The sequence below is a fragment of the Brassica napus genome, chromosome C8 (assembly GCF_020379485.1).
Source record: "Brassica napus cultivar Da-Ae chromosome C8, Da-Ae, whole genome shotgun sequence".
Taxonomy (NCBI): domain Eukaryota; kingdom Viridiplantae; phylum Streptophyta; class Magnoliopsida; order Brassicales; family Brassicaceae; genus Brassica; species Brassica napus.
The window spans coordinates 25,986,187-26,000,822 of NC_063451.1; the positions used below are offsets into that span (position 1 = coordinate 25,986,187).

Below are 14,636 nucleotides of genomic sequence, written 5' to 3' on the forward strand. Positions count from 1 at the left end.
ACCCACTAAAACACTATTTATTTATTTTATTAATAAAATAAATAATTAAATAAATAACAAATAAAAACATATATATATATAATATTAGCAAATAGCTTTTAGTGTAAATTTTGATGTTGTCGTTAGAGAAAACTTTATTTTTAGTGTTTGAAATTACACTAAAATAATGTGATTTAACACTATAATAATGTTATACTAGGTTAGGACCCGCCTTGTGCAGAACGAACATTATATATACTATTTTTATGTATTATATGTTCTTTTACATATTTATAAAATAATAAATATATATTGAATAATTAAAAAGTCAGTAACTATTACATATATAATTAAATTGATGTGAACACATAAATAAATTTCATTAATCCAAACAATTACTTTTTCTATTTTATATTGTATATAATTAAATATAAATGACATTAACATATATATAGTATGTATTTTTAGTATTGATATATATTAAATGATGTTTTCTGCTCATATGGTTATTTTATCATTTGTATTTTTTTATAAAAAAAACTTTAAATAACTGATAACAAAATTTTCATTGTGTGATTAATAGTTTTGGTAATTTTTAAAAAATTCAAAGCTAAGTTTAAAATTTAAATATTAAGTTGTCCATATTTGTTCAATAACATTTACCAAAATATTTGTTCAAAGCAAATTTCAAAATTAAAATATTTATATATTTTAGATGGTATATAGTTTAATTTTAATATATATCTTTTACACTTAATATTTATTAAATGAGACTTCTTACTTATATGATTTTGTAATCATTTATATTTTATCATAACAAAAACCTTTAAACCATGGATTGCAAGAATTTGAATGTGAGACTTTTAACAGTTTTAGTAATTTATAGCCGTTTAAAAAATTCAAAATATAACATATACAGAAAATTTAAAATTTTTATTATATGGTTAATGTAGTTGTTTAATTTATTTTATTAATTTAAAGTAAACAAATATGATAGAGAATACACTAATTTTTATAAAATCTTTATTATTCAAAATCATTAATTTTCATATATAATTTAGCCACATTAGGCAATTTCATAATTTTTATTTAAGAAAAGAATGAAAAACATTAATAACGAATTTATGGTTAGTTTAATAAAAAGTTTATTATATATTTAGATGAACCAACATATTTTTCTAAAGATTCTAAGACTCATTGTGGTGATGACATATGACTATCTCAAATGTCGTAATGCTTCTCTTTTAATATACAGGGGATGCTGGAGATGCTCTCGGTGAACCGACCCAGATTTTCATGTAACAATGTCATTGTCTAGGGATTATAAAACTTAGCACTCTGCTAATACCAACGCATCAATCATCATTCGTTCGCACCAGTGTCGATCGTCTCTCAAGTCTCAATCGTAAAGCATGGACAAGGGCCGGGACAGAATAGCCTAGTGATAACACTAGAGTGAACTGGATCCCAAGACACCTGGGTTCGAGTCCTCTGGGATTCCGGAGACCGCCCGTGAAAAAAAAAAAAAAAAAAAAAAAACATGGACAAGGAAAGCATACAATCCAAAATTCTCGAGAAAGTAAATAAGAGAGCACGAGACGAGATAAAAAAAAACATCATAACTAAAAGTTACTTAAAAGTTCATCATGGGCCTTAAACCTTTTCGGGTCTCTCCCCAATTGTTGTATTCGTTTTCCAGACATCAAATATTAAATGAACTTAAGAAAATCCATAACGGTCTGGAACTGGAAAGGTTGGCAGATCGGAGTAATATTAACTTTTATATAAAGCCTGAAGCTGAAGATACAAGGCCCAATACTAACTATAAGAAATTAAGGTTCCTAGACCTTAGGAAACCATTAACCGCGGTTCTTACCCTGATGGTTAACCATTTAAAAAGAAAAAAAAAAAAATTAAGCAGCAGCCCTTAAACAAGTGCAGTAAGCGTCGGTTGTTCACACTGTTCGCAGATCCCACTGACACGTGGCGGTCCGCGATTGGTTCATTTTTAATTTTTTTTTTATCAGACAAAAACCAAAAAAAAATAAAAAAAATAAAAAAATAAACACTCCATTTGGGGTGCTAGCGATGCAGATGCTCTAAGGAGGTTTTTCCCGTTGGGGTTCTTAATATATGTATTATGTATATATATGTATGTATATATTATATATGTGTAAATAATTGTGAGGTCTATAATTATTGTAGAAACTCATAAATAAGGGTTCTTAGAGATTCTTAAAACCCTCTTTTAAGAATCCTTACCTATGGAGTTCCACTGAACCCCACAATTACTTTTATATATATATATTATATAACACATATATTAAGAACCCCTACGAGAAGAACCCCTAGAGAATAACCTCGTTGGAGGTGCTAACAACATCTCTATCCCACAGTATTTATTATCTGCGAAGTGAATAAAAATTATGATAGTATCTTACATGTTTATGACATGGTTTGCTTGCAATAACAATTATTTACGTGAATGATTTAGGAAATTCCAATAATATTATCTTGTTAGGGCTGTCGTGTTTCTTGTGTATTTTAAAAAAAAAATCAGAAACGAGGACATTAGTTGTTATGCAGGCAAGTAACGCTGTGATTTTGTAAGTATTAACCGTTTCTTTGAACTGAGTCGGTATTAATATCTTGAAGTTAAAAAATTATGACTTCTACATTTAGATATATATGTATCATTGTTTGTTTTCTTATTTATTCATCCATTAGCTATATGGTGTAGTTATAAATTCTGGTCTTAGCATTGGTGGTCTTCTTTTCCTTTCCCATAAATATATTGAATAAGATATAAGGTTGAAGTGCTTGTTGGAGTCGTCTAGAAGAGAAGCAATGATTTGATTAATCGTAGAGGCAAACTGCGTGGACCACATTGGATACTCTAATCATATATCTTATTCGACCTAATTGAAAAAGTTTTAAACTAATTCAACTTACATCATTATATCCATTTTTCTTTAATATCATGTGCTAGTTTTCGTTTTTATTGGCTCTAGCTTAATTTATTACTAAGGTTTTAGCTTCATTTAAACCTAACTAAGTAGAATGAAATTTTTATTAGATCTATTTGGCAATTTTTATATAAGATCTGTATTTGATATAACAGACACTGTGTTAAGGCTAGTATATCATATCATTTATGAATAGAGTGTCCTCTTGCCAATAAGTTTTATATGCTATAACTTTAATAGAAACAATTTGAGTAAATTTGTTTTCTTAAAGAAGTTATGTTTGTTCTTGAATTACATGCTAAACATGGAATGTTATATAGTTGTATTCAGATTGTCAACAACTACATTATTATCGAGATGCATGAGAAAAATATCTCAACTTCGGCTATATTGAATGAGTTAGCAGCACTCTAAATGGTTTAACGCAAATTTGTGATACTTGGCACGCCCTTATTAGTTATAGCTTTCCTTATCAACATACAAATACTGCATTTAGCCTTTTATTGGTCAACACTAGAGTTAAATCTTACATTAACATGGTAGTATGCAAGTTTTACGGGTAAAGTAAACTAACTACCTTTTCAGACATGGTTGTTGCATTGATGTTACATTGCTGGATGGGAAAACAATTAAAGAGGTGGAAATAGTTGATATATATCATATAAATATATATAAAATATTACGGAAACCAACCCACCCACCTAGTAGCCAGCCACCGTAAAGAAACTTTCGAAAAAAAAGAAGAAAAAAAACACATAATGGGCTAAAATTATTCCACATCTTATTGGATAAATATAAGAGTATTGTTGACAGCATACTTATTTGGAATTCTTCTTTATCTAGTATAGTACTTAAAACTAAAATAAAATAAAGGACCTGAGAGAGAGGAAAGAGCTTTTAATTGCATGCGACACCAATTGGTGGCAAGAAAGTCTTCCAATCAGGGATCTTAGGTTGTACGAGTGGTATTATTACAACACCTAATAACGATTAATTATTATTATTTCAATTAATTGTCTTGATCTATCTTTTAAGTTACATAGCAGTGGGGTCGTAATGGAACAACTGTCCAAACCAAATGCCATTTCATTATAATTATTTTATCAAAATAAGATTATCCTATGACTTGATTCACCTGAAATAGAATAATCTATACTCTTTCGCTTAATATGTTATATATTTCTGTCTAAAATAATGTCTTCTCATGCTTTATGAAGATTTGCCCAAGATCTTGTTTTGAAGATTAAACTCAAGAATATATTTTTTATTTGTTGTATAGTATAGATGCTTGCATCATTGCCCACTTCTTGTATTCCTTCATTTGGCAACTAACAATTCCCCTCTTTAATTTAACATTTAATTAGCATTTATTAAACATGGTCAATATAGGCCTTTTTTTTCTTTTCTCACGGTGACTAGACAAATGAGATTTGGTTTATGTGGAAGACATTGCGATAAGCTATAAAGAAGCTTCAATCCATGTTCCATGATCAGTTCTGTAATTCTCCATGCCAGCAACTTTAGTTGATGGAAAAAATTTAAACATATAATAAATATACATGACAAAGGGTCCGAATGACCCGCGGTCGTAATAATAATAAAAACATATAAATTATAGGTATATATATAGATTTTTTGTTACGGTACGGAACAGTTAGAAATATTCAAAACCAAAGAATAACTTAAATTTATAGACTGATTATGTTTTTTAGATGAGAACACTGGAAGACATCTCATTTGTTTTTGTATAAGAAGGAACAATTTAATAAAAAAAAAATTAATAAATGATGGTGGATGTACAATATAATGGTTACTGCGTGCCATTGGGATAGTTAAACTTTAACATTATTTTTGGAATCAAAGTATTATCCTTCCGGTTGATTTATTTTGGGTTATATTGGTTAGCTTTATTTCTTCATATCTTTCTTTGACTTGTGGTTTTATTTCTAATATGATAGTAACATCTTAATCTTCTCTTTGAGCTTAGAATATAACTTTTGTATTGATTGTCACAAGTGGTGTGATCATAGCTGCATATCCCTTTTCATATACAATTTTAAATTATGCATATCTCAACTTAATCAAACTATTTTATACGCGCACAAACAACTATTTTATACACGCACTAAACAGAAAGTATTTTTCCCACGATATTTTAAAGTCACGGGTTGTAAAAATTAAGCAAATGTGTATAATGTAATATGCATAAGACAAAGATGAAACAAGTTGACAAGTTAAGTCGTTTGCATATACATAGGCGCGTGGTTTCCACATATTTGTATAAAAAGTATTCCATGTTTAGTGTAATATTTGTATTAAGTACATATATAAGTACCTATCGAGTTTATTTTCCAAGATCATTTCTCGTCACACCTTAGATTCAAACAAATACTATATTATAAAACCCTAAACAATATAAGTCGATGCTGTTCATGACTAATATAAAAACCCTTCCAGTAATATATTATAGCACAGATGCAATGCATCATTAATTACAAATTATTAAACTAAACACCCTCCGTCTCTCGACCTTTGCTATATAAAGAAGATCATTTACGTACATATCCTAAAGCTAATTAAACCAACCAGAATACATATACACATATATCACCGACAATGTCTCGCACATGCGAAAGCTCCTCAGGCTCGTCCTCCGACAAGACCATTAAACTGTTCGGCTTCGAACTCATCAGCGGTGGTAATCGTTCCCCTGAAGTCACAACGGCGGATAGTGTAAGCTCTTCAACGAAAAACACGACGTCGTTTATAGCTAAAAGACTCGAGTGCCAATACTGTGGAAAAGAGTTTGCAAATTCTCAAGCCTTGGGTGGTCACCAAAACGCTCACAAGAAGGAGAGGTTGAAGAAGAAGAGGCTTCAGCTTCAAGCTCGACGAGCTAGCATCGGCTATTATCTCACCAGCCACCACCAACCAATGACGACGTCGTTTCAGAGACCATACAAGACGCCGTCATATTGCGCCTTCTCTTCCATGCACGTGAATAATCAAATGGGTGTGTTCAATGATGAGTGGTCTCCGATTTCGTCGCAGATTAGCTTTGGTAATAAGGACACGTCTCAAGATATTATTGAACAAAATGGTGAGATGGGTAAGGTGTATGGGGGTGTGAGACAAAACATGATTCAGTTCCAGAGAGATCTGACTTCTCGTTCTGATTCGAAGAGAAGCATTAAGTCGCTGGATCTTCATCTGGGGATGGCTGGAGATACGGTATAGCATAGAGAGATATGATTTAAAATGTATACTAGTGATGTATTTTATTGCTGAAGAAAACGAGACATAGTATTCTTGATGAAATTTGAGTTGTATTTGTTTAGGTTTATCTATGTTTTTAATTCATTTCAGCAAGTGATGTTATATAATTATTTTTCTTAACAATCTCAAATAGATTACAGTATAAAATTCGCAATATATATTAAAAAAAATTCCAACCATCGCCCAATTAAGAAAACAGTAGATCGGAGCAAGACTCCAAGTACTAGTCACAATATAATTTTCTTATCCCTATCACATCTAATGAGACTCTTAATTGTTTTTTTTAGTAATAAATGTGTCTTAAGAACTTTACTGAGATCTCTAAATTTTTGTCCTCCAATGCAAGTATTTTATTTAAGGATTTAAAAAAAAACATGTTTTATTTTGGTTAGCTACAAACTACACAATTGACATCAACACAAGTCACTACAACTAATCAAAACCTGAGGAATCATACAAACTAAGCAAAATTTATAACCAGTTTATAATGAAACTCAGCCCATGAACATTTCAACAAGAAAAAAACAAAGAACACAGTCCTACTCCATCCTTGTCCTAAAAAACTGGAGATTCTTGTACATAAAATCGATCAGAGCCGAAAAGAGGAGCTGGACGTCAGCCAACCCCATAAACCTTAGAAGATGGAGAAGGAGAGAGTTACCTGCCAAATGCAACGGAGACGGGTTTTGGCACTAGAAAAAATTCCACACCTTCAAGAACCATCACTTTACCGTAGAGAGCATCTCCTTTCTCAGCGTGGTCAAATTCAGACTGAGGCATCACCATAGGCTGTAACTTAACCCTCCCACCACGTTTGTTCTGCACACCACAAAACCCAAAACAAAACAGAGTCAGAAACAAAACAGAGTCAGTCCATCAACATCTCAACGTGGTCTCGTTCCTCCACAGCCGTTCTTTAAGCTATCCTAGACACTGCACAACTAGCAACTGAACAATCACACACCTGTCTCATCATTTAACAAGCTCCATCCCTTATAATGATCAAATGCTCTCGTCTTTGCATGCATCAATACTTACAACATCCTGCAAAGATAAACAAGGCTTCACATCGCCATTTTATTTTCTTGCAGAGACAGAGCAAAATAGAACTAAAACTAAGATCATAAAAGAACAAAACCTTGCAAAAGACTCTGGTTGCTTCGAAATCAAAGGGCTTCATCAAGTTCACATATAATATTTAAAAACGAGAGCATTGTCACCGAGCAACCAAATATATGAACAACTTCACAGAGAATTATACCACAAGATAACAATAATACATCAATATGAAACATCAAAGTTCTCTCCTTTATGTTCTCACAACGTTTATAGGTTCAAACAAGTTAAAGCTTTAACATTCAATAAGATCAGCAGAAAAAGTCAGATTCTCATATGCTAAGTAAAATCAAAGATCAATTCAACACAGAAGAGAAACTATGATTCCACATACACACCATATATATCTCTCTACGTTCCAATCAAATGAGTAAAAGTAACAAAATCAGCATACATGATGAACCAATCATCAACGATGTACCTGATCGCCAACTATATGAGAATCTAGAAACTCTTATCAATCTGAATCAAAAGAATTAGACTTGGAAGCAGAAGCATAATCAAAAGAGAGGGAGGAGCACGGAGGAGCCAGTGATGGGGTGGTTCTGTTTGTCGCCACCGGGAATCTCCGGAAACTCCTTGACGATTCGGTGATTGATGAAGTCGAACGGGATCGATCTCTGGTTGGCGAATATGAATAGATTTCCGTCGGGAAAAATATGAAGAAACGGATAAAGATTGCTCTCGAGTTCGTCGAGAGAGAGAGAGAGAGAGAGAGAGAGAGAGAGAGAGAGAGAGAGAGAGAGAGACACGTGTTACTAAGAAACGTTTCTTCCATCGCTTAATTAGGATCCGTTGCTTAGCTTATTTGCCATTTTTTTCTTTTTCTTTAATTACTAAATACACTAAAAACCCCTTAAGAGCCATGTGTTAAAGATGCTCTTAGGTTATCAACCTAATACTAATCGACAAGGTTTCTATATTTTTAGTCATTAAATATTCTGTGATATGTTCTAAATGGTGCATTGCTTAATAGGTAGAGAAAACATATCGAAACATTCATTTTCTTATTGTTAGAGTTAATTAAGAGCATCTCCAACCTCACTCTATATTTTACTCCAAAATATGAAAAATGAAGTGATTCTTTTATTTGTTGTTCATTACTCCATCTTTCACTCAATTTTTTCAATTTTGAAGTAAAATAAGGAGTGAAGTTAGAGATGCCCTTATACATTCACTTTTGCTTAGTCTATTTTTTAGAACGAGTACTCTATTTATCAATTTATGTGTGCGTGCTTCTTTGTTGGTGCATTTTATATATCGACGTACATAAATATTTACAAACTGTACTAGTGGTGCATACATCTGCTGATACGTGCATACGTGCGTACAAGCACTAGTTTGTAGTCAAATTTCAAATATTTGCTAGAAATTTCATACCAAAGGTTACAAAATGATATAATGCAATTAATATTAATTAATAAGCGTAAATGAATATATTAATTACAGATTTACAAGCTTATGAACTTTAACAAGATTCATGTAATTCGTGATAAAGTCATTTAATTTGTTATGTTATACATATACGTATGGACATTATATAACACACACATAGGAATGTCAAACAGGTTGATCCGTCCCGTCTCATCCCATGCCGCAGCGGGTTCGTCTTCGAGCGGGTCAGGCCCGTGCGGCTGCGGTCTTTAAAATGGCTGACCAAACTCGTACCGCAAAACATGTAGGCCTTTGCGAATCGGCCTGCATGACACATAATTACAAACAGACATATGGCTCTTGGACGCTTCAAGCCATGATTTATGACGCTTTATCAGCTTCATGACGCATCAGTAAGTGAGTCTAGTCGATGATTGAACTGGATAAGGCAATACACTTGTTAGTTGAAGATTTTAGTTGGATCAAAACACTAGTTTAGTTACTTTTGTTACACTCCAAACATATTAAAAATAAACAATGCTTTAGTTGCTGAATCCAAATACTATAACTCATAAGTTCATAACAAATGTTTTAGTTTTCTGAATTCGAAATTAAATAAAACCAAACACCAAATCAAAGATGCTAATCCCAAAATAAATAAAAAGAAAACACAAAATCACACTTCTTGTTCTTCAACTTTATCACCAACAAGCGACAAAAAGATGTGAATTTCTCTTTTTCACCATCAACTTCCTCTTATGCAAATAAGAATAATAGAAGTTAGTTAAATATATATTGAAACCTAAAACTCCAAAATGTATGATAATGTGAACAAATACATATAGGAAAAACTGTGAAGAACCCATGGCGGGAACTAGATCTTCTTCTTCGGTGGAAAGTGAGTTTTCAAACTTCTTATGATGGCTCGAAGAAGCTCCACTGGTGCAGATCGAAGGCGCTTGGGAGACCGGAACCATCATCAACCCTGAAACCACCATCATCAGAGCTCCATAACATTGAATCACCCTCTCTCTCTCTCTCTCTCTCTCTCTCTCTCTCTCTCTCTCTCTCTCTCTCTCTCTCTCTCTCTCTCTCTCTCTCTCTCTCTCTCTCTCTCTCTCTCAGGTGAAAGAAGAAATGGGGACTTAGGGTTGCAGGTCTTCAAAATCCCGCAGGTTAATCTGTAGCTCATCCCGCTTTCGGTCCGTCCCGCTTTGAGCCCGTTCCGCGAGGCCCACAATTTTACGGGCTTACCAAATGGTGGCCTAATCCCGCCCCGCAGCAAGTTTTTACGGGTCAGGCCCGCGGTCCAACTCCTTGATTAACATCCCTACATATATATATATATATGTTTATACAAACTTAATGTTTATCTTATGACCTAAGAACATAAATGGTAATGAACTTTATAAATTCCATAATTTAACCATATATTATTCATAATAACCAAGTTTATAAGAAGATATGCCCTTTTCAAAAAAAAAGTTTATAAAAGAATGATTTTGCTTTAAATTCCTCATTTTTTAAAATGAGTCTTTTTGAGGATTTGATTATGTTTTTACTAAGTTGGAGAGATAGAAATATGTGAATTGTGAATAATCTTACGAAGAACCAAATAGGTGAATTTTAGTGGTGGCATTTCTTGACTTAGATTTTATTCTTTCAAATAGATTTGGTGTAAGATTGATTTGAATTTTGGGAGAATTGGAAAAACAAGACACTTTCGAAGTTTGTTTGTCAAAATAAGACTTTGGTCGTTTTGGACTGGTTTTGCCCTTGTGTTGTGGAAAAAATAGTAAACTTAGGTAAAAAAATATAAAAAAATGTAGAATCATTAGAAACCAAAGTATTTATACTTTTATGTTTAAATTTAATTTTTAAAAATTGTGGAACTATGTTTTATTTAATATCAAAGCTATAACAGAATACTTATTCTAGCCATCTACGTAGTCTACAAATCGAATATAAAGTATTGTACATAGGTTTACCTTGGATAGAAAATATAAACTACACTTTCTTCAATAGTTTACCTTAGCTAGATTTTTTGTCGTAATATTCTATCTTGATATCTTCAGTCTACCTACGGCTTTTTTACAAGTTCTATCCTAGAGTAAGTGAAATACCTTTTCTTTTTTACAAGTCATACCTTGTTCTGCCTTTTACTATATAATAGCCTAAGGCAGAATGTAGTTTCCATTCTCTCTACATATTTCTGCCTAAGGCAGAATGTAGTTTCCATTCTCTCTACATATTTCTGCCTTACGTATGATGTATATTCTTGCCAAATAAAGTAAAAATGGAAACTTCCAAATTTGTGATCATATATTTCCTAAATATATCCTAACTAAATATTTCCTAAATATCTCCCCCCCCCCACGATTTTCTCCCTTTTCTCTTCACACGATCTCTATCTCCCTCGTTCCTTGTTCCTCTCTCTTCTTCATCGACAAAAATCTCTTCTATCAACCAACACAAGATGGTTCTAATCTACGTTAAATCTGGTGTATGGATGTCAAGTTTCAGTGACGAGTGGAGTTTCTTGGCAGACAAACAAAGGCGTGGTCGAATGGTGACATTAGAAACTACTGCTTTACTGGAGGAACTCAAGATCATGGTGTGTGAAGATTATGGGGTCGACCCTAATTTGGTTAATGTCGAGTTCAGTTATGAGATGGTCAATCAAAGAGGAAATCCTCCCATTAGTATCAGTAATGATCGACAAGTGTGTAACTTTGTGGGCTACGCAAAGAAGGGTTCCTCTACAACCTTGTGTGTCACGTTCTCTGGTACTGGTACTGGTGTAAAGGAAAAGGAACGAGTCAATATCGATCTCAATAAGGAACCGTGTGATTCAAGTAATGTTGAGGAAGGTGAAGTTCCTGACATAAATCTGGGAGATTTTGCAGAACCATCAAAAAAGTGTTGTGATAAAAGGAAGAATCATGTCGTTGAGGATGGTTCTGGTCATGCTGGTTCAAAGAGTGAAAAGTATGGCGATAGTGAAAAGGAAAGCCGAGCTGTGAACACAGATTTCGTGAAGAAAGATCAACTTTTCCGAAGTAAACGTGTCCTAAAGGCAACAATGGAAATTTGGGCGATGAAGAATAATTACGATTTCCTTGTTACCAAATCAACGAAAAAGTGGTGGTCTATACGATGTAAGGATAATACGTGCAACTGGACTGTGCGTGCGGAATGTGTTGATGGGTCTACATATTTCATGATCAATAAGTGTGTGGGTATACACTCATGTGCTCCTTCAAAGAAAAGCAACTTCGGAAAAACGGCGTCGGCAAGAACTATTGGAAAGCTGATACAACATCGATTTGATGATGCCAATGATGGCCCCAAAGCAAACGACATCATTCAGTTTATGAGGCTAGAACATAGCTGCGAAATTACTTATTGGCACGCTTGGGAAGCTCGTGAGTATGCAATTGCAGCTGTTAGAGGTATACCAGACGAAAGTTATGCAAAGATACCAAAATATTTGCATATGATTAAAGAAGTTAATCCTGGTACACACACTCACTATGAAACTAAGAAGGATGGTAGATTCATGTATCTATTTATGTCGTTTGGGCAATCAGTTAGAGGATTTCACAGTCATATGCGTAGGGTGATTGTTGTTGATGGAACTTTTCTGAAAAATAAATATAAAGGAGTTCTACTTGTTGCTACAGCTGTAGATGGTAACTCCAACTTGTATCCAATTGCATTTGGAGTTGCTGATTCAGAGAATGAAGAATCATGGGAGTGGTTCTTCAGACAGTTGAGTGTGGTTATTCCTGATAGTAAAGACTTAGCTTTTGTGTCAGATAGACATGCGTCAATTGCTAAAGCAATCAGGGATGTCTACCCACGATCAAAGCACGGAATTTGTATACACCACTTGCTGACCAATGTGGTTAAATTCTTCAGGACAAAGGGGTTCACTGCTTTGGTCGAGAAGGCTTCAAACACATATAGGTATAGTGAATTTCAGGAACGTTTCACAGAAATTGTTGATATCAGTCCGGCACTTGGACGATATCTACAGGAGGCTGATGTGAGAAAATGGGCTCGTTCTCTCTTCCCTGGATCCAGGTATGACATCAGGACCAATAACCCAGCCGAGTCGATTAATTCAGCTCTGAGATCTCCTAGACAATTTCCAGTAATTCCTTTGCTAGATAGTATAAGAGAAATGATGACCCGATGGTTCTATGAGCGTCGCATGTTAAGCTCCAAACATATTGATCCTTTAACCGATAAGGTGGAGAAAAAGATTGATAGGAGAATCGTGAAGGCTCGAGGGTTTCAGGTTCAGAAGGTTGACAACTTCAGATCACTTGTTAAAGGAGACATATATGATTGTCATGTTGATCTGGAAACCAGAACATGCACATGTGGGAAATTTGATTTAGGAAAAATTCCATGCAGACACGCTATTCCTGCAATATATTCTCGAGGTATGGAAGTATATAAACATTATCTTGGTACCTATATATTCCAGCATTTTGCAGTGTTTAGACATTGGTCGGTCTTTTTTTTGACACAGGTATGGAAGTACACCGATTTACTGATGGCGTCTATAGCACTGCAGCGTGGAGAGCTGCCTACGCGGAATCCATTAATCCCATACCAGTTCCAGAGGCTGAATGGAATGTCCCAGATGAGGTTAAACTTGCGAAGATCTTACCACCAGAGTCAAGAAAGAGTGCTGGTAGACCAGTAAAGAGAAGGTATGAAACAGTAGAAGACAAGATTAGATCTTCTCAAGGATCAACAAAGAAGAAAAAGCACAAGTGCAGCCGGTGTGGTATGGAGGGACACAAGAGAGGAACATGTGATAAACCTATCTAGATTGTTGTGTGTGTTCTCTGTTATTTGCTGTTTGCTTACAACATTGTTGAGACAAATCGAATCTTCCTATTGACAGTTTGATTTTTCCAATTTTTTTTGTTATATTCGATGCAAATCAGCAAAAACATCAAAGAACATAGTCTAACATTTATTTAGAAAAAAACAGAACAAGAAATTGAACATCATGCATAGGTAAGGTACATGAAGACCATAGCAAAACAACACACAAACAAAGCTTTGATGATCCTTAACTCTCTAATGCATTTGATGGAATTTTCTTCAGAACGAGCAATTGCATCTTCCATCTCTTCAAGTCTACTCTTATGTCGTTTCAGCATTGTCTCAGAAGCTCGTACTGATTTTTGAAACTCGGAATTGTCCACTAGCAGCACATCAAACAGATCCTGAAAGTCTTCAATTTCCTCAACAACTGACTTATCAGTCCATTTGAACAAGTGAGTTTTGTCCTTCATCATTAACATCAACAAACAGTTAGATTGGACTGTGCGTGAAGGTTATATGAATACAGACTAACCATCTCAGATCCCATCGGACAACAATGGAACAATCTTCCCGGATTTTTGACAGTTGTTGAAGTGAAAAGATGCACTTCCTTGCCGCAATTGCATCTTTTCGGAATTCCCCTTTGTTTGGTGTGCTGATATCTTGAATCGACAGAAGAACCGACCGAAGACATGATTGAGTTGATCTACCAAGTTCTCTCCCCTTGATTTCTCTTTGTCGTGAAAGAATGAGGAAGAAAAGGCATTAGGTCAAAATATGGTTCTTATGTATAGGGTTCATTTAGGCTTTAGGGTAAATATTGGGTTCATTAGTGGTTTAGGGTAAAGATTGATAAGTTTAGTGGTTTAGTGTAATTGGATATTTTAGTTGTAAATATTTCATGCAAAATCAAACCACAAATAACTAGTAAACTAAAATAGTGTCATGTCACATAATTTCTAGAAAACTCTAAAATAGAGTATTGTCACAACATTCCTGGTAAAACCTAAACAAACACACATAATCAGTCTTCTTCAAGGTCATAAAAAGTAGAACTCTCAAAATCCGAAGGGATGT

At 34.0% G+C, this 14,636-nt stretch overlaps 2 protein-coding genes and 1 long non-coding RNA gene across 3 annotated transcripts; 2 read left to right on the plus strand and 1 right to left on the minus strand.

Annotated features, from left to right (window-relative positions):
• The first annotated feature begins 5,278 nt into the window (after positions 1-5,278).
• Positions 5,279-6,344, plus strand: LOC106453099 (zinc finger protein 5). Its single transcript, XM_013895336.3, has one exon. The coding sequence runs from the start codon at positions 5,562-5,564 to the stop codon at positions 6,180-6,182; it is 621 nt and encodes a 206-aa protein (XP_013750790.1). The 5' UTR covers positions 5,279-5,561; the 3' UTR covers positions 6,183-6,344.
• Positions 6,345-6,670: 326 nt separating this feature from the next.
• LOC125591688 lies at positions 6,671-8,111 on the minus strand. The gene is made up of 3 exons (XR_007327789.1): positions 7,759-8,111; positions 7,186-7,265; positions 6,671-7,040 (listed from the first exon to the last, which is right to left on the minus strand). It is a non-coding gene; the product is annotated as an uncharacterized LOC125591688 (long non-coding RNA).
• A 3,076-nt stretch (positions 8,112-11,187) lies between these two features.
• On the plus strand, positions 11,188-13,556 carry LOC106425195. Its single transcript, XM_048766874.1, has 2 exons — positions 11,188-13,162; positions 13,252-13,556. Exons 1-2 carry the CDS (start codon positions 11,188-11,190, stop codon positions 13,554-13,556), a joined length of 2,280 nt encoding a protein of 759 aa, XP_048622831.1.
• The last annotated feature ends 1,080 nt before the right edge of the window (positions 13,557-14,636 follow it).

Bases quoted from the DNA above. Each gene is read 5' to 3' on its own strand.
- LOC106453099 (XM_013895336.3), top strand. From the start codon at position 5,562: ATGTCTCGCACATGCGAAAGCTCCTCAGGCTCGTCCTCCGACAAGACC.
- LOC106425195 (XM_048766874.1), top strand. From the start codon at position 11,188: ATGGTTCTAATCTACGTTAAATCTGGTGTATGGATGTCAAGTTTCAGT. The intron at 13,163-13,251 runs GTATGGAAGTAT...TTTTTGACACAG, and splicing joins TCCTGCAATATATTCTCGAG to GTATGGAAGTACACCGATTT.